Below are 19,880 nucleotides of genomic sequence, written 5' to 3' on the forward strand. Positions count from 1 at the left end.
ACATGCACACACATATACACACACGCACACACATACGCACACACACATACATACACACACACAGCCCTTATTAGACAGTCTCATAAGTGGAAGGGCCAAAAGTGGCCTTAGCTCATAGCCAGCCGTTCAGGGAGAGTAAGAGGTCATGGTCCTTCCATAAGGATCCATCCCAGGCCCCAGCCAGGACACTCCCAGGAAAACTGAAGGGGAAGGCGCCTCACGGACCATCCGCTCCACCTCCCTCATTTTGCAGTGCAGGCGCAGGGCCCACGGTAGCCCCCAAACCCTGGGGTCTTGGCGGCCTTGCTGGACTGTGACCTTTCTCGGCCTAGTTTGAGAGCCTCGCTTCAGACCAGTGTTTGGGGGCGAGTTTATGGTACAGTCACAGGGTTTACGCGTTGGAATCGAAGGATGGTTTTTTTCTGCTCAGATGTCCACTTTGAGTGCCACGCTCAGGGGGCAGCACCGCCTTTTGGGGGGTCACAGGCAGGTGGGGCGGGCCTGCGCTCTGCGGGAAGAAGAGTTGAAGGAATTGGGGAGAGTCACGGTGTAGAGAAGGCCTGGGGGAGCAGGCCTGGGCCGGCCAGCAGGGCCGCTCGCAGGGAGGATGGGCTCTTTCCGTTGCCTGGAGGGGACGGTAGGCCTGAGGGCGCTGAGGGCAGCCGCGCCTGGGGAGGCGCTCCTTTGTCCAAACCCAGCGGGGGCTGTGGATGTTGTCCAGCGGGGGAGACTTGTTTGGGGAGGCCTGTGGGACGGGCCAGCTCTTGGGTCTGAGGGTCTGTAATCACTCATTTCACAGGAGAGCTTGAGGCCCAGGCCCACATGGCCCAGCTACATATTCGTTATGGAAACCGGAAGGGCTGGCAAAGCGCAGGACGTCTTAGTTCCGAGCTTCCTCAGAGGCAGCGAGGACTGGGATCCCTGTGCTGTTAGAACTGTAGTCCTCAGTTGTTCTCATGCTGTCTCCGCATTAGAGTGTGAGCTCCAAGAACGCGGTCTCGCTCTTTTGGTCTTTCTTTCTGTCCCCAGAGCTTAGTATTGTCCTGCCTCATAGGAACTTCGCGAGCATTGATTAAGCCCCCGCTATCATAAATGCACGCTGACTGGCTGCCTCCAGATCTAGCACTCCCCCTACTCTAACACTGCCTTTTTAATAGACTCTGAACTCACACATAAATATAGAAAAGGCTGTTGTGAGGGTATAATTTGGAGGACATGAAATAGCCAAACAAAGTTGGCTTCACTCTGTGTAGGATATGTGGAATCTTGCAAAAATCATACCATAATTAAAAAATTGTGCCGGGTGCCTGGCGTCCATGTTGTCTCTTAGATTGACCTTGGAGCAGTGACATCGTAGCCCGGTTCTGCGTTATGTTCAAAGGTGTGTGTGCGCAAACGGTGACTGCGCAGGAATCTGCCCTTTCTGAAGGGGGCCTGATGCGGCCTGTCAGCAGCGAGGGGCGGGCGCGCACACTGCCCCCTGCCGGCCGGACCCGCGGGCCCGCCTTCCCCAGCCGGCTCCCTGGGGCTTGGAAGCTCTGAGCAGGGAACCCGGCAGCCTGGGCCGGCTTGGGGCTGCCGTGATGAACTCCGTCCCGCTCGGCGGGCCCAGTCAGTCACAGAAACATGCACCATCCAGGGTAGAACGCGGGCCTTGCCGGGGTCCCGCCCCTTCCCTTGCCAGCGGCGAGGCCGGGGCAGAAAGAAGCCGGCTAAGGACGCTCCACTTCTGAGGGGTGGAGGCTGACCACAGCTTTTGTACTGTATGGACTTAGGGTGGTAAGTTCTTTATCTTCCCTCCCCGCCTCAGGGACTACCTGAAACAAAAGTGTGAATTGTCTGTATAAAGGGCAAAGTGCTGATGAGATTTTTCTTGTCACTATTCTATCTAGTGCTTTGTCTAGTTTGCTAGTCCTCAAGCCTCCTCGCACAAAACCCAGCTCTCCGTAGGCCTCGAAACTGCAGGGGGGTTGGAATTACGGTTTGTCCTGGGTGACTGTTTGACTTGCAGGCCTGTTTACGCCTCTGCATACCTGGGGCGATGTGAGCGTCTCTGGGACCAAAGTGGCCCTTGGGGAAGAGTTGGAGGGCTGCTGTGAGGCGGGCATCGGGAAGCTGAAGTTGGAGGGAGGGTCTAACAGTCTGTTTTTCCCCTCTCTTCTTTCTGAAGAGCCATTTAGGGAACGTGTTGGTGGACATGAAGCTCATCGACATAAAAGACACGCTCCCTGTAGGCTTCATCCCGATTCAGGAGACGGTGGACACACGTAAGTCATTCTCCAGTACTGCTTGTCACGGGCTTTAAAGCCTTCTTTCTCTAGCTATGATTATAACTGTTTTCCATGGATGCTTTCTTTTGAAAATATTTTAGGCGTTTTATCGTGTGCCTCACATGTGGCAAAAAGAACCATAGAATTTTAGAGGTGGTTTAGGGTGGAAAAGAAACTTAGAATACCGAATGTTAGAGCTGGAAGGGACTTGAGTGCTAGAGGAGACTCTTAGAACATGGAACATGTGCGTGTCGAGTGATAGTTGGACAAGGCTTAGAAATCTAATCCAGTAGTTTAATTTTATAAATGAGGAAACTTAGGTCCGTAGAGCTGAGGGGTCTTGAACTAAGGTTTAGCCCAATCATTTAGTCTTCTGATTAAAGGTGAAGTGGCTTAAGTGCTAGAAAAAGGAAAACCCAAGTTTAAATTTAGCCCTAAATGCTTACTGTGTGACTCTGGGCGACCACTTAACTTCTGTTTGCTGCATTCCATTGGAGAAGGAAATGGCAAACCATTCCAGTATTTTTATCGAGGAAACTCCATGGACAGCATGGATGTGCTTTGTATGACCTGTAAAGTCATGAAGAATCAGATTCAAATGGATAAGAACAATTCTATTATACATCACAGGTTTTCCATTCTTGCCTCCAAGGAAGTGTATGTTGAGTATTCTGGCTCATGCCACATAAATAAAAAGGGTTTTTCTGTCTTAGAAGGGTGCTCCCTGAAGTGTGGCCATTGCATGGAAGAAATGGTTTCTAAAGTTTTATCTTTAGGAAGTGTGTTCCTGATCAAGCTTTCCTTGTGCCAGAATTTGGCATGGGATCCAGATGTAAAAGAAAAAAAATCAAAATCTTAGAAACAGAAATAGCTTCCTGCCTTTTGACTTCCAAAGCAAGAATGGTCTGTTTCCCTGAATCTCCACAGACTGCATCATGAGAAAAGCAGTGTTACTGGCTCCAGTAACCTTTGCCTTCTGAAAGCAGTAGGGCAATCTCCATCCCAGCAGCAATTTAGGGAGACAGATGTGGAATAGTCACACGGACACAGCTGTGCGTTTGGTGGAAATACGCCACCTCAGCGGTGTGGGCAAAGCTCAATAGAAGAACAGTAGGGACTCTATCTTAAAGGAGGTATTCGTCTATGGTTTGGAGATTGACCATTAGACTTCATCAAAAAGAGGTCTCTGTCAGAGTAAGAATACATAGAAATTAGGATCCAATAAAATAAACTGAACGTAAAAATTATGCTAATTCCATATACTCTTTGATAGATATAAAAGGATCTTCAGGAATAGCATTATGAAAATCAATTATCATACTATCCTGCAGTAAATTGTGATATTATAAAATGACATAGATCCTAGATGCCATCATTTAGTCCAAGGATTTTTAACTTGGGGTTCATATCCAGTTAGGTGGCACAGTAGAGAAAGCTCTGGGCCTGGAATCAGGAAGATCTGAGTTTAAATACTTACTATAAAATCAGATACTTACTAACCATAAGACCTTGGGCATGTCACTCAGCAAATTTTGCTTCAGTTTTCTCATTTGCAAAATGGGGATAATAGCATCTACCTCCCAGCATTATTGTGAATATCAAGTGACAGAATATTGCTCAAGTGCTTAATGTGCAGTAAGTTTTCTGGGGATGAGCCTCCTTGTGTGTACTTGTCCTAATGGCAGATATACAATCTATTACTGGGCCCATCCTAAAGACTTCCCAGATTAGTTCCACCTGTGGCAGCTTGTGCTTCGTTGTCATTACTTTGAAGACCCAATCTTCTCCCTACCATTATCAGCTAAAGTTTGGATATTTGTGCCTGGTCAGATGTGCCTAATCTAAGGAGGCAAATTATATATATGTGGAACAGAATATGTAAGTATCTCTTCTCTCTTCCCTTTCTACTCCCTCCCCCAAAAAGAACGGCTTATAATTTATGGACTGGCCAAATACAGTCATTGGAAAGATGGAAGAATCAGAGAGAAGAATGCCTATTTTAGATTTGATTTGGCCAACAAGGAAGGATTGTTGGTGAGGGTAAAACTGATGGAAACCTTGAGGAAGATGACTAATCAGCCTTAGAATTTATGATAGAGGAGAGAAAAGTTGGCAATTTTCTTACATGCATTTTAAATTTGGGATTTAGATTTCAAAGGATTTGAGGAAAGAAAGAAAAATTCTATAGGGGAGAATCCTATAAGGAGTGGGCATCTTGTGATGGGATCAATTTCCATGACTTGTCAGTTTAAAAAGCAGAGGGTTTATGCAATGAGAAGAAGCCATAGAAAGAAGCAGCTCATTAATAAACACCTGGTGATTAAATTTCACATAACTAGACTGATTTAAGTTTTATACCTTATCCCAAGATTATAATACTACAAATAACAAAAATAGCCAACATCTGCATTCTGCTTTAAGGTTTGCAAATCACTTTACATGTGACATTTCATTTGATCCTCACCACCCTGCGAAGTTAGTGCTATTATTTTCCCTGTTGTTTATAGTTTCTGGGGCAGAATTGTAACTCAGGTTCTCCTGACTTCAGTTCATATGCAATACCTACTAAACCATCTTGCTGCCTGGAGATGAAGCATAGCCAGAAGATACTCTGCAGGCATTTTTCTCTAAATTTCCAAGCACCTTTAGCTGCTTAAGTAGGCTCAAAATCATGAGAGGAAGGACCATCTAATGTGATGGTGTGTGATTTATTTAATTTTTTAATCTCAATTTTCTTAGTCCTTCCAGACAGACTCTATTAAAATGCCCATTGTGACTACTCCAGAACTTTTCTCTCTTCCAGCCTACTCCACCAGCAGATTACACATTAGGAATAGAAGCTATCTGCCTTGAGCTTCTTCCTTCCCTGTTCTATACCTTAAAACTCCATCTTTATCACCTTATATTTTCCCTTCTCTTTTGCTTCTATTTCCAAGGAAATGATGAAACTTCTCATAAGACCAGGTGCTCTCTCTTTCTACATTCTTGATTCCATCCCTTCTGTCTCCACCAGAGTCTTGTTCCATCAGTGTCCCCCTCTGCTCATCTTTAATATCTCCTCATCTAGTGGCTCCTTGAAAATTCCTGTAAACTTGCACACACTTGAACTAAGTTTAGTTGTGAGGAAGCTTGCCTTCTAAGGAGGAGGTTTAGGCTTTCTTGAGCTCTGGCTCTTTATGTCTCTACCCTGAAGTTCTAGAGAGAGAATCAGTTAAAACTTATTTCTAGCATACTCCCCAAAAGGGTGAGATAAAATCCAGTCTAGGATAGGTATTGACTTCCTTTTCACAAAAGACCCACAAACATACATTAACAAAGACTTAAACAAACAGCAGTAATAATTTATAGCTACTGTTATATCCTCCCCAGAGGCTGATACTTAAAACATCAAAAACGTGATGCATTTTGTTGGACTGCTGCATCAGCTTTTCACGTCAGCTCTTCTTTGTCTGAACAGCTCCTTCCAGTTCCTTATCTTATGGGAAGTCAGGCTATGGATCAGTTCCTCTTTTTGCCTATGGGCATCATTTCAGAGAAGTGCCATAGTAGTTACAGGATGCTCCTTGGAAAGGGTCGCTGGCAGTAGCTGAAGGCACAGCAGTTCCACCCTCTCAAAACTCAGGAGTAATCTCTGAGGCTAGAAGCAGCCATCCCGGGCTTGCTGCTCAGGAAGCACGAGCTGCGCAAGAGCTTGGAGAACCAGTCTTCTGTTTTCTTGGCCATGCACAAGAAGCTACCATGCTTCCAGTGGGAGAAGAGGGGCATCATTAGCAAGTCTGGAGGATGAGGAGCTTAGTCGTCAGTCTACCAGCTTAGATTCAGCCTCTTCACCCTTCAGCTGTCTTGGGAAATTGAGGGGCTACTCATGGTTTACTGTACTATCCCAGAGCAAAAGTCTTTTGGTTTTGAGTCACATGCATTCCCCAAAGTGAAGTGTCATTTTGGTTTTGCATTTTTACTACCTAAAATAATACCTTATACATGGTAGATTCTTTTTTTTTTCTTTTGAGACTTTTTTTTATTAATAATTTTTTATTATATATATATTTTTTATAATATTATCCCTTGTATTCATTTTTCCAAATTACCACCCCCCCTCTATTCCCTCCCCCCGATGACAGGCAATCCCATACATTTTACATGTGTTACAATATAGTCTAGATACAATACATGTGTGTGAATATCATTTTCTTGTTGCACAATAAACTTTAGATTCCGAAGGTACATGCAACCTGGGCAGACAGATATTAGTGCTAACAATTTACATTCCCCTCCCAGTGTTTCTTCTCTGGGTGTAGCTACCTCTGTCCATCATTGATCAACTGGAAGTGAGTTGGTTTTTCTTTATGTTGAAGATTTCCACTTCCATCAGAATACATCCTCATACAGTATTGTTGTTGAAGTGTACAGAGATCTTCTGGTTCTGCTCATTTCACTCAGCATCAGTTCATGTAAGTCTCTCCAGGCCTCTCTGTCTTCCTCCTGCTGGTCATTTCTTACAGAGCAGTAATATTCCATAACCTTCATATACCATAATTTACCCAACCATTCTCCAACTGATGGGCATCCATTCATCTTCCAATTTCTAGCTACTACAAAAAGAACTGCCACAAACATTTGGGCACATATGTGTCTCTTTCTGCTCTTTAGTATTTCTTTGGGATATAAGCCCAGTAGTAGCACTGCTGGGTCAAAGGGTATGCACAGTTTGATAACTTTTTGGGCATAAGTCCAGATTGCTCTCCAGAATGGCTGGATTCTTTCGCAACTCCACCAGCATATACATGGTAGATTCTTAATAAGTTCTTGTGAATTGGAGGGACCTAAGCAATTTTCATGGAAGAGGTGATATTTGAGATGGCTTTTTTAAAGAGAGGATTTTGATCTCAATACCTTTTTAATATTTAATGTATTTAGAAGGAAAATATCTCTTTTTTGAAGTTTGGATCGACAAGGCCATAGTCACTGAATCTCAGAGTTAGAAGAACCTCAGAAGCCATTTGAGGCTTTACTGGAAAACTTCAAGTGAGTTAGAACTTAGGGCTTGCCAAGGCAGATCATTGCATTGTGTGATAGCTCTGAGTGGTAGGAAGGTTTTCCTTGAGATATTATTGGTTTTGTGAATTACAAAGATCATAAGACAGTTTTGGAGGTAGTCCACATAGTCCAATTATAGTGGAGAGAATATTGCTTGAAATGAATTATTGTTTTATGTAACTTTTTTTTTGGATTATAATATTTGTAATGGGTTTGCCCCTATGCCAGTAAAGACTCAGAATTCTTTTCAAGTAGTGCAACCATTCCCAGATTGAGTGTAGTGAGAAAGATGGTGTTGTATATAAGAGTATTAGATAGCTTCAGAGGGCCTGGGTTGGAATCCCATTCAGAATGGCTGAGTTTGAATTCCAGAGGAGCTGGATTTGAATCCCAGTTTGGCACTGATCTGTGTAACCTTGTGGCTAATTAATTCACTTCCTTGGGCCTGAATTTCTTCACCTATTAAAAGAAAGGATTAGACTAGATGATTTCTCTTACCCCTTCTAATTATAAATCCTATGGTCTTATTGGAAGTGACTGTTGACTTCTTAGAAGTACATTGATTCCTAAAAGGCTACTTAGCAGTTCTGGATGTGATAATTTGTCTGAAAGCTCCAATTGATGTAGCCTGATTGGATTAGCTTATCTACTGATAGGAAGATCCCCAGGGGAGAGAAGAATCTCCATGCATCATAGAGGCAAAACCAAATTATTTCTAGATCAGTTTTATGGATAGGGCCTGGCCTGCAGTATCAGTATCAGAGTCTAGCCTTGTTATCTTCTCTTTTCATCTGAGCAAGAATTAATTAGGTATCTCATATGTACAGGAAAGTATTTTATACTGATAAAAATGTGTCTCATTCAGACTTTGTGCCCAAATCTTCACATAGTTTTCTACATACAGTAGGTATTTAATAAATCCTTTCCAAATAAAAGAATGAATGGATATATGTATTGTTGCTATGAGAGGTATGAAGGAAATTAGCAATTCCCCTCAAGTAGCTTACAGCATTACATGTGTGTATGTTTGTTATGTGTGTGTGTGCGCATGCATGCCGGGTTTGAACCTGGTTCTTTTGGCTCCTAATCTGGTGCCCTTTCCACTGTACCATATAGCTATTTTAATAGATGCTAGAGATCATTTAATCCAAATTTGGCCTGCTGCCTGTGTTTTTAGGGCATTTGCTAAGAATGACTTCAGATATAAAAACCATTCTTAGCTTGTGGACATAAAAAAGCAGACAGTGAGTCAGATTGGCTGTAGTTGGGCCATAGTTTGTCGACTTCTGATTTAGTCCAATCTTTTTATTTTTTTAGAAGGGGCGAGTGATGCCCAGAGAAAGGAAATGATGGTAAGTAATAGCTTGCGTCTCTATGAGTGTGTTAGGGTTTATACCACACATTCCTCCTGCCAACCCTCACCACTTAAATCTGTGGAAGCTAAAAACTGCACTAAATGGTGAGATTACCTTCTCTGGGGCTAATTAAGAACAGAGGCAAACTTTACTTTGCTCATGACCCCCTGTAAGGGAGGGGTGCTTATGTGTTCCAATCAATATGGGCGCTGCCTTGGTGACCCGAGGATCCATATCCCGGGCTTGGTGGTGGTCCTGAACATTTTTGGCACTGCGTGGATGTCACCGAAGTATGGGAGCTTCCCAGTGTTCTGTAGCTTTGGTAGCATGTGTCTGTCTCTGTGCTGCACACATACACACACACATTTCCCTCAGGCAGGTGTCTTGCAGATAAGATCCTTTGCCTTACTTTACAACTTAATTATTCGTGAGGTCTGTTTATGCTCAGCATGAACTTTTTTTATTCCACTTTTGCAGAACTTTAGTTTTTAGAAACTGCTGCAACATTCCGTCTCTATTATGAGAAGAATATTTGAGGTGGTGGAACAAGTGTAAGTATTATTATTTTATTTTAAAGATGAGGAAATTGGGAGAAAAAAGTGAATTTTTCTGACCATAGTTAATAATTCAGAGCTGAGATTTAAATCCAGATTTCTAATACCTTTGTGTACTATATCACTCTGCCTCTGTAGGGAGTTAGAAAAGGGAAGGATCAGTGTGAGTCAGAGCAGTTCTGGGAAGGCTTCATCAGTTATGTGGAACTTGGAAATATAGAAAGAATCGTGGAAGGACTTGGTTGAAGGGCGTACATTGAGCAGAGGTGAGAACAAATACAACCTGTTCAGAGGACAATTAGAAACAGGATGAAAATATTTAGAGCCAGATTATAGAGGACCTTGAAATGTAGGAACGGGATTTTGGTTTGTGGTAGGAAGATCGTGTTATTTGGTCATAAAATGGAATTTAAGGTATTAGGACATCCAATTAGAAGTGACCAATGATTTGAGCCATATGTGTAAATTTGTTTTTGTTTAATTTTCTTTTTCATTAATGAATTTAACAATTCTTAACACACATAAATATGTTTCATTATACAAAAAGAAACAAGAGACTTGTATTAGAAACTGTGAACCTCTCATAGAAAAAGTTTGTTTCTTAAGTTACATCAAGAAAGTAGTTGCAGAACTACTCTATTTATGTTTTGGGGGGTATGGTTTTAAATGCTTTTCCAGAGCATTAGAATCAGTCCAACCCTTCCCTGAACATAGGATGTGTCCTATCTCTCTCTCTACTCTATCCATAGAGCCAAATTGAAAAATAAATAACAGTTTTAACTTATGCATAATGGCCTGTGGGGTATTTGAACACAGTTTTCAGGTTCTCTCAGTCTTCTCTTTTTCCAATTGAAATATCCCTAATTACTTCAGCCAATTCAGTGCTTACATGACATAAAATTAAGAATCTTCTCTATCTTGATTGCTCTTCTCTGGATGCCCTCCTGTTTACTAGTTGGAGGACGAAAGAAGAAAGCCAGAAGCAGACAGTATTGTGGATGTGGTCTAACCAGAGCAGAGTTCCAGGAATACGCATTTTCCTAATTACAGTTACCATACCTTTCTTCAGGCAGTCCAAGATCACATTTATGTGTGGAGCACTGTTGACTCAAGCTGTTGCTTCAAAAGTCTACTAAGGTGCCTTCCTAGTTCTTTCACAGATAAAGGGCTTTCTATTAAATCCTCCCCCATTCTGTGCTTGTAAGACTGATTTTTAAAAAATAATTCAAATGTAAGACTTTATTCTTGTTAAACAATTTACTTATAATTGAGCCCTGATAATTGGGAACCAGACATGTTGTTCATGACCCATGAGATATATATTGAGGCAATTGTGTACCCACAGTACCTCCACGTTGGTTTTGGCTTGCAACAGTGCAGTAGCTGATTTTGGTTCCATGTTTGTCCTTGTAGAAGGCATTTGACAACACCTTTCTAAAAGGCATGGGAGCAAGCACATGGCCTTGTGTCACTGGTCACTGGGAGAGCTCCAGAGCCCATTGTCCAGAACCCAGACAAGCAGGTATGAAGTTGATGTACTCTGCTGATGAACTTCTCTGGGCAGCTGAACCCTCATGAGTGACAGTTCTAAAGGCCTTGCTCAGATCTGCAAATACTGTATACATACTTATGTTCCTGGGATTTTTCCTGGAATTGTTGGGCAATAAACATCATATTTACTGTTCTTCAGCCCCTTCTGAAGCCATGCTGACCTTCAGGTAGATGACCTTTTTCTGGGTGAGGGATCCACCTATGAAGGAGGACTTTGACAAGAATCTTGCCAGCAGTGAGCAAGAGAAAGGACCCCCTGTGATTGTCACAGGAGAGTCTATTCCCTTTACCTTTATAAGGGAGGACATGGAGACATCCTTGAACTCCTAGGCCATAACTTCCTCTTGCCATATTATCTGGAAAAATTTAGTCAGCTTTTGTATGAGCAATGGACCCTGCACCTTGTTAATCTCAACTGGAATAGAATCAGCACCCAGTGCTTTTCCACGTGAAAGTAGTCCAGTGGCATTCAAAACCTTGTCTTCAGTTGGAACTTCAGCTAGGGAGCAATTTGAGGTAAATGATCTGTTGAGAAGTGTTCAGTCCATCTCTCCAGGAGCTCGTCCTTATCCCTAATCAGTCTGTCAGGACTGAGTAGTTGAGATGCACCGGGGTCTTTGGCCCATAAATAGCTATCAGTGCATCATAAAAACGCTTTAGATTGTTGCTGTCAGCATAAAACTGAATCTCACCTGCCTTTTTATTTTATTTTTTTTATTTTATTTTTTTTTTTGCTGAAGCAGTTGGGGTTAAGTGACTTGCCCAGGGTCACACAGCTAGGAAGTGTTAAGTGTCTGAGGCAAATTTGAACTCAGGTCTTTCTGATTTCAGGGCTGGTGCCCTATCCACTGCGCCACCTAGCTGCCCCATTTTTTAAAAACTAAATTTGGCCTAACAGTTAACACCCAGAAAACACTGGTCCTCCCTCAGCCAGCTCCACACTATCCATATGTGGAACCATTGGTTACAACAAATGATTAAGTTGTGAGGGCTGTGGATAAGTTCCCTTACCTTGGCAGGACTTTCCAGGGATGTCCACATTGATCATGAGACTGACACAGGCATTGCCAGAGCTGGCTGCTCTGTGTTTGGGAGAGAGGTATTAGACTGATACCAAACTGAAGGTCTACAGGGTCGTTGTGCAGACCTCATTGTCGTATGCCTGTGAAACCTGGACCGTCTAACAACGCCATGCCAGGAACCTGAATGTCTTCTATTTGAATTGTCCTAGGAAGATTCTGAAGATCAGCCGGCAGGATAAGCTTCTGAGGTTCTTTCTCAAACTAAAGTGCCAAGCGTTCCAACTCTGCTGCAGAGAACACAGCTCTGCCGGGCTGGCCACACTGTTCCCATCCCAAATGTGCGTTTGCCAAAAAATATTATTTTATGGAGGACTCACACAGGGCGAGGGCTCACAAGATGGTCAGAAAAAGTGATACAAGGACACGCTCAAGGCCTCTCTTAAGAACTGTGCAATCGATTGTATGACACGGGAGACACTGGCACAGAACCGCCCAGCATGGCGTACCCTCATCAGAGAGATGCTGGGCTCTGTGAGCAAAGCAGAATGGAACCAGCCCAGAAGAAATGTGAAATGCCCAAAGTTAGAGAAGCTAGCCCAAATGTTCACATTCCTGTCGACCTGTGGCTGAGCATTCTGAGTTCATACTGATCAGCCACTATGGGACACATTGTAACTTAACTCTGACATGGGGATGTCATTTAGGTCTTCTTTGAGAAGGAAGGACAACCAATTACCAACTGAGGTGATAAACTGGGCCTGCGGAGGAAGCTCCGGAGCCGCCTAGCTCAGCATTCCTTTCCATTAGGCATCCCCTGCCTGACTTAGAATTCTCATCTTTCACCTCCCCTTTCTTTCCATGTGTGTAATCATGGAATAAAGACCACTTCTCTGATGGCAGGTCAAGTGGTTCAAGTTTTTTTAGATTTTCTTTAAAACTAGAAGGCCATTGAAACATTTCTAAAAGTGCACATAACGAAGTAGAAGGCAGGTCAGAAAGAAGCACAGATAAATACATCAGTTGTGAAAGAAATGTGCTGAACATACATGCATACATATATAATATATATATTTAAAAGTGAACAGTATAAAAAAGATTTGCTTTTGCATAAATAGTCCTTTTTTTGTCTTCTATTTGGTGTGGAGAAGTGCTCATTTTGGGGGCTTTCAATTGAGAATTTTAAAATTTTCTGCCTCTCTATATCTTAGTAGGTTAATTTTTTAAATTAATTTTTTAAATGGTCAAAAATAAGATTTTAAAATTGGAAAAAAAAACTTTACATGTTTTTTGTATGTTGTGGACTCCTATAGTAATTTAATGAAAATTTTGGACTCCTCAGAATGTTTTTAAATGTATAAAATAAAATAAATAGGATTATAAAGAAAACATTATATTGAAATGCATTTGTGTTTATGAAAGGGAAATAAGTTGATATCCTCCCCAGTTTAAGAATCTGTGGCCTGATCTAACCATTTAACTTCATAGAAAAAGATACTAAGGCCTAAAGAGAGATTGAGTGGCTTATCAATATGTCATAGGCAGCAAGCCAGAATTTGGACCTATGGGCCTTGTAAATATGTGACTCTAAATCAAGGGGTCTTTTCTAATGATGAGATTCTCCATACCTCCTAGACTGATCTTTATAGCAAAGAAACATACTGTCTATTGCCAGACCAGATCTGAAGCCTTTCCAAGTTGATAGGACCTACCAGGATATCTGTTTTTCTAGCACATCTTTGGAGAACCCAGGATCATCTCCCTACCACAGGAAGGTATCAGATGAGAATTTAAATGGAGGATGGGCAATATATCATAAATAAAAGGAAAATTTAAGGTTTAATTCAGATGTTAAAGGGTTGATTTTATGGATGCTTGCTTAGCTTAAGTACTTTCATTTTTAAAACTATTCTCCATTAGGTGACTTAGGTTGTTTGTGTCCAGCAAGATGGTACCTAATTATGAAACCAGCTTTATCTAAATAACTCTTGGATATTCCTGAAGCACCTGTTTTTGCAACAGATTATGCTTTTTCTCTACTTTAGAAATCACAGTGTCCTAAATTAAAAATCTGAAACAAATTGTGGATCTAGAACTGGAAGGGACCTTAATAACCATGGCCTTTGGAGATTGTGACTTATCCAAGGTCACACAGATATTAAATGTTAGAATCAGGATTTAAATCCAGGTCTCTTGATTCCAGAGGCCGCATGACCTTTCTAACATTATCAGCTGGTGGTAATCCAGCCTTCACTTAAAGGACACCTGAAAAAGATGTATCAAAACACAGGTGGACTGCATGCCCAACCAATCAATTAACAAAATAAATAAAAATACAATAAATCAGACCAAGTCAATATATGGCCTGCAGGGATACTTATAGGTTGGGACCCATCTGATACCACTGATGTAGAAGATTGTAGTTTCCCAAGACAACCAGATAATCCTTTAGTCAGTATATAGGTCCAGATCTTCAGGGAGGACTGTTCAGTACCCAAATCATATGCCAGAGTTTTGTTAAATTAGGCAAGAGGGAAAAAAAAAATAAAAGAATCCTGTAATTAATTTAAAATGTAGTTGTAGTAATCCATATAGCACTTAAAAAATGGAAAGCTGTTTGTTTTAGTAAAGTAGTGTGTACTTTCTCAGTGTTCATTAACACGACTGAACACATTTCTATTGACTATTTATAATATGTTTACTTAAAATTAGTCCTGCTTATGCATATGTAATTAGTGGCTCCATCTCCTAATCCGAATTCGCTGCAGATGGAGACGTTGAGCAAAGAGCAGCAATACATGAACACATAAAACATCTGGATTTTGTTTTTTAAGTTTTAGGAAAGGTCTTGGCTTATTCATCTCTTCAACTTATTCAATTCCACCAACATCCTATAACGATAGCATAGGTTCAGTTTTTATTTTTTAATAATGCCCATAAATTCTAATATTTGATATTTAAAAATAAATGTTTTATTAATGCCTTTAAATGTGTATTGCTGCCACTTTCTAATTATGCCCCCATGTAAATGGTACGTTCTCTTCTATACCAATAAAATATTGTTAAGCAAAGCAATTGAACTTCTTGCCTATGTTGGACAGTGTTTGCTTAATTCTGTAACATCCCCTGTGCCAAGAGAGTTCAGTCCTCTGAAATCAAGACTGGTCATTCTATTGGTCAGTCTACCTTTTTTTTAATGTTTTCCTTGACATTGTTGTGATTGTTCTGTAGATTATTTCATTTCTACTTACTTGGCTCATAGATTTAGAGCTGGAGCTACTTAAGGACCATCTAGTACAATACCTTATTTTACAGATGAAAAGACTGAGGACTGGAGTGGGTTAAGTGACTTCTCCAAGATCACACAGCAGGTAGTAAGTGGTCAAACCAGGATTGAAATGAGGTCCTTTAACTCCAGATCTAGATGACTTTCCACTGTTACCATGCTGCCAAAATGTCTTGGAATTCTTTATATTTATCATTTCTTACTACATGATAATAGTCCATTATGTATTTTTGTAATGTAAGTTTAGTCATTCTCTCATTAATAAGCATCCTCTATAATTATAAGTTTGTAAAATATAACTATCATCATTTTTCTATATATGGGTAGCTGCATGATTCTGGACAGTGTGGTTTTCTCACTTGTAAAATTAGCAGGTTTGACTTGATAACTTCTAAGGTGCTTTCCAGATCTGTTGTTATTGGTCCTTCATTCTCAAAGAGAGGACTAGGACATCAGGGAGGGGATGCCCTGACATGCAAGTGAATTGTATGTAAGTGAGGAAGGCTGTGCAGGTTCACCAGCTTCACCTTCCCCTCCAGAGTTCCTCTGGGTCCAGTGGCCAGACATAGATCAGGAGGGGGAATGCAGTGGGAAACCTGGGCCTTTTATAAGCTAAAGGTCTTCAACAGATTGACCGATATGCAGACAAAGGAATTTAAGGTAATTTAAAGATGGGAAGAAGATTAATAATTAAGACATAAAAATATGTATTGGGCCATGACTAGAGATGGTGGGTCCCACTACTTCAGGGAACATTCAAGCAAGGCAGATGTCTATTTCTAGATTTAAATCTATGACTGTAAGTTTCTATTCTTAGTTCTTTCGATGTTCCCTTTTCAACTCTGCTCCTTTGAATTCCTAGCTTTCTTATATGCCACCTTTTCTAGCAGCCTTTTATCAAGATCTATTATATATGCTTTTCTTAATATTTTGGTTAGATGCTTTCTTTTTTGTTAGATTTGCTGAAATCTGAAAAGAACATATTGAATTCTTTAATGAATGGTGTATTTTTTTTCCTGCTCACTTTTACTTGTAGTTCATCTGATTTTTCCTTTAAGTCTTTATGCTATTCAGCTTGGAATATACATTTAAATTTTATATTGTTTCATAATTTAAGGTGCCTTTAAGCATGTTTTTTATTGCTTCTCACTCTTAGCCATGCCTACTGTTGCTGTTTTCTTGTCTGTGCTTGTTATCCCTGCTTTTTCTGATTGAGCTGAAACACAATAGATTCTGTTCAAACCCCTCCTTTTGACTCTACATGAGTCTTTATGCTTTAAAAATGTTTCTTACAAAGAATAAATTGTGTGGGGTAGTGTCATCTGATCAATTTTGGCACCCTTTTCACCTTTTCATGCCATTCACTTTCAAAATTGTGATCGTTAGGTTTGCTTTCTTCTCTGTCATATGTTATGTTGTTTCCTTTCTTTTCCTCCTCTGCCTCCTTCTTTTAAAAGAAAAAAGAAAAGTGAGAGAAAAGAGAAGTAAATCATCTCTAGTCCTCTGGAGCTGAATCTTATTCCTCTCTTCTCTCACTTCATTCAAACTCAGATTACTTGCCCTTGCCTTTTCTTTCTCTTATTTTCCTTTTCATCACCAGCTCTCTATAGTTAAAGTGCTTTGCTTTTCTGCTTTGTCCCTGCCCTACTCTCCATCTCTTCTAAATGCTTCTTCTCCTCCTCTAACCCAGTTTTTATATATATATATTTTATTCTGTCTATACTACACTGCCTCCTTCAACTTTTCCTGCCCTGCTTCCTTCTAAGCCTATGCCCAATTATGTAATCTTCTGTCTTATTTCTGTTATGAAAATAGTAAACTCTTCCTCTCCCTAGGGCATTCTTCCATCCCTTTGCCCTTACTACTTCCTTAAAACAAAAAACTTATCTTTGTTCTTTCCTCCATTCTTGGAGGTAGTGGACTTCTGAAAGGACTACAGTTGTTTGTCTCTCTTTCAAGTTCATCCTTTAATCCTTTTCAAGATCCTCAGACTTATTAACCTAAGTTTTTCTTGTTTCCTGTGTTTGTACTTCAGAGTTTCTACTCTGATTCTCTCACTGGGAATACTTAGAAGCAGTAAATTACATGAAAGGTTTGGCTTTTACTTTGGTAGGATTAAGCTCAGGTTTGCAGGATGTTATTATTGGGTGTAGGCCCTTTTTAATTTTAATTTTTGCTATATCACAAATCAGTTTCTCTTTTTATTCTTTGCCCTGCGATTCTCATTAGGTTCCTTGTGAAGTATCTCTCCCTATTTGCAGTATTTTTTCTTTGATCTGGAAGGTCCAACTTTTGGGTCATGTGACCAAGATGGAGGCTCAGACATTTTCTCTGATTTGCGAATCAGAAACTCTGTTTCTCTCAAGCTTTTCCAAAGCACAACAGGTAAAGCAGTTTTAGCTTTTTCCATAGTCTAGGACCAAGTGCTCAAAACACAAAAACTCATGTACCAGCAGCAGAACAGAATACCTCAGCCCTGACTTACTCTGTCTACACCCTCTGTCTTCCTCTTGCTTGTGACAGTGGGGACTACCCAAACCCATCCATATGCAGACTAAAATACTCAACTGGATCCTCCAAACCTAGTCAGGAGAGAGAGACAAAGAGAAACGGACAGAGAGAGAAGAGAGACAGAGAGAGAAGGAGAGAAAGGGGGAAAGAGAGGCAGAGAGAGACAGAAACAGATGGAGAGAGACAGAGAGAAGGAAGGGAGAGAGAGACAGAGAAACAGAAACAGAGAGATAGAATGGGAGAAAGAGAAAGAAGGAGAGAATGAGGGCACACACAGACAGAGAGAGAAAAGGGGGAAAGAGTGGGGGGAGGGAGAGAACGAAAACAGAGAAAGAAGAGGATAGAGAGAGAGAAACAGACAAAGAGAGAGAGAAGGAGAAAGAGAGAGAGACAGAGACGGAGAGACAGAGGAGAGAAACAGAGAGACAGAGAGAAGAGGAGACAGAGACAGAAACAGAGAGAGAAAAACAGATAGAAGGGGAGAGACAGAGACAAAGGCAAAAAGAAGGAGAGAGAGACAGGGGAAAAGGGAGAGACAGAGACAGAGGAGAGATAGACAGACAGAGATGGGGGAGAAGAAAAACAGAGAGAGAAAGAGAGGGAAGGGGAAGGGGGGAGATACACACACACACACACACACACACACACACGGGGGTGGGGTGGAGAATAGGGGAAGAGAAAGAGAGAGATTGTGTGACTGTTATATTGCATTAGTCCTTAAAGATACCAGTATCACTTGGTACTAATTCCAGCCTCCCCTTTCCCCCCAGATCACTTGGACTGAGGCTAAGGCTTCTGAAATATTCATTTGCCTGTGGGGGAGGAAACTTCATTCACTAGAAAATGTCTATCAAAGGAGAAGGAATCAAAAAGTGAGCAATGGGAGAAAAGAAAAATGGGGGAAAAGCTTGAAATTACCAAAGATCTCAGGAAGGAAAAGCTTAAAGATCTTGAACATAAGCAGATAAAATAACACATTTTAATAGCAGAAAGAAATATAGCCTCCAAATCATATAAAAGATTTCAGGAATCTAGAAATATGTATCACAAAGGAAAATAAATCAGCACTTGTTGAGTCTGAGAGTCAGTGGATTCCCAAATGAGCATGGAACTATAAGATATTCCTGAATGATTTAATAGGGAAATAATAGTTAGGAAAGCAATTCATGGCTTATTCAACAAAAACAATTGGAAGAATAGAAAAATTTGGATTCATAGTAGTTCAGTCTCACCAAAGAAATAAAAGAGAGGATCTGGAATTCAGATATATGGAAGTAAAGGACCTGGAGGCTTTGGAGTTTGACAATCACATTTCCTATTGAAATGAATTTAAGATTTCTTTCAAGTTTGGGATTTTATCTTCTTTTTATACTTTGGTCCCAATAATTCTGGGCAGTTTTGTTCTTTAACTTTTTCAAATATGGTATCTAGGTTTTTGTATGGTTGGTCCCATTACACATTTGGGAATCTAGGTAACCAGAAGTGCCACTATTAGTAATGCTCTCCCTCTATCTTATGGTCACTAGACGGTTGGGTAACAGGAAAACCTACCACTACCAGGAAAGAACCCCTTGACCCCGACTTTCCCCCTCTACTCCTATTTTAGCTGACAGCTTACCGTTCAGATGACTTGGATGGTATGATAATCATCAGTTCCCTTCCAGTGAGAAGGAAGTCCAACAGACTTTATCATCTACCCTGCCACTGGAGCATAGGCCTACTTGTAGACCTTACCAAGTATTCTACCTCCCAAAGGACACTTTGCCCTGTCATCTCACCTAATACAGTTTAAGGACCTGGGCTTTGTGATTTAAGAAGTCCTGGCCTTTCCATCCATGATGCAGTTGAAAGTTATGTATTGTCTCCCATAATTAGCATATGAGCATCTTGAGAACAGAGATTCCCCCTTACTTTATTATATCATTAGCACTTAACGCAGTGGCACATAGTAAAGCATTTAAATGCTTTTTCATCTAGTTTATAAATGCATTCACATCTTTTTTCATACTAGTTGTCTCTGAAAATAAATTTAAAAAGAGATAATATTTTGTAAAGCACTTAATATAGTGCCTAGTAAGTAGTGCATCATAGGCACTTAATACTTATTTATAACCTTTGTTTTTTCCTTTCATATAAACTAAAAGACAATAGAGAAGTGTTGAAAATTTGAGTAAATATTTCTCAAAGAAACTGCAAATTATTACCTTTTAAAAGAATATTCCATATCATCAACAATAAGAGAAATGTAAATCAAAAAATCCTGAGGTTTTACTTTATATCTATCAAATTAACAAAGT

At 40.7% G+C, this 19,880-nt stretch overlaps 1 protein-coding gene across 5 annotated transcripts in view; it reads left to right on the plus strand.

The window, feature by feature from the left end:
* The window catches only part of MVB12B (multivesicular body subunit 12B), a 278,583-nt gene that overhangs the window by 77,429 nt on the left and 181,274 nt on the right, over positions 1-19,880 (plus strand). For all 5 annotated transcript variants that reach the window (XR_012486790.1, XM_074293112.1, XM_074293111.1 and 2 more), the window contains exon 4: positions 2,171-2,267. Coding sequence is in view for 4 of the 5 variants with exons in the window: in XM_074293112.1 (XP_074149213.1) it covers positions 2,171-2,267 (97 nt within the window). In the remaining variant the exon portion in view is untranslated. The remainder of the gene's footprint in view (positions 1-2,170; positions 2,268-19,880) is intronic.

The sequence above is a fragment of the Sminthopsis crassicaudata genome, chromosome 2, assembly GCF_048593235.1.
Source record: "Sminthopsis crassicaudata isolate SCR6 chromosome 2, ASM4859323v1, whole genome shotgun sequence".
NCBI lineage: Eukaryota > Metazoa > Chordata > Mammalia > Dasyuromorphia > Dasyuridae > Sminthopsis > Sminthopsis crassicaudata.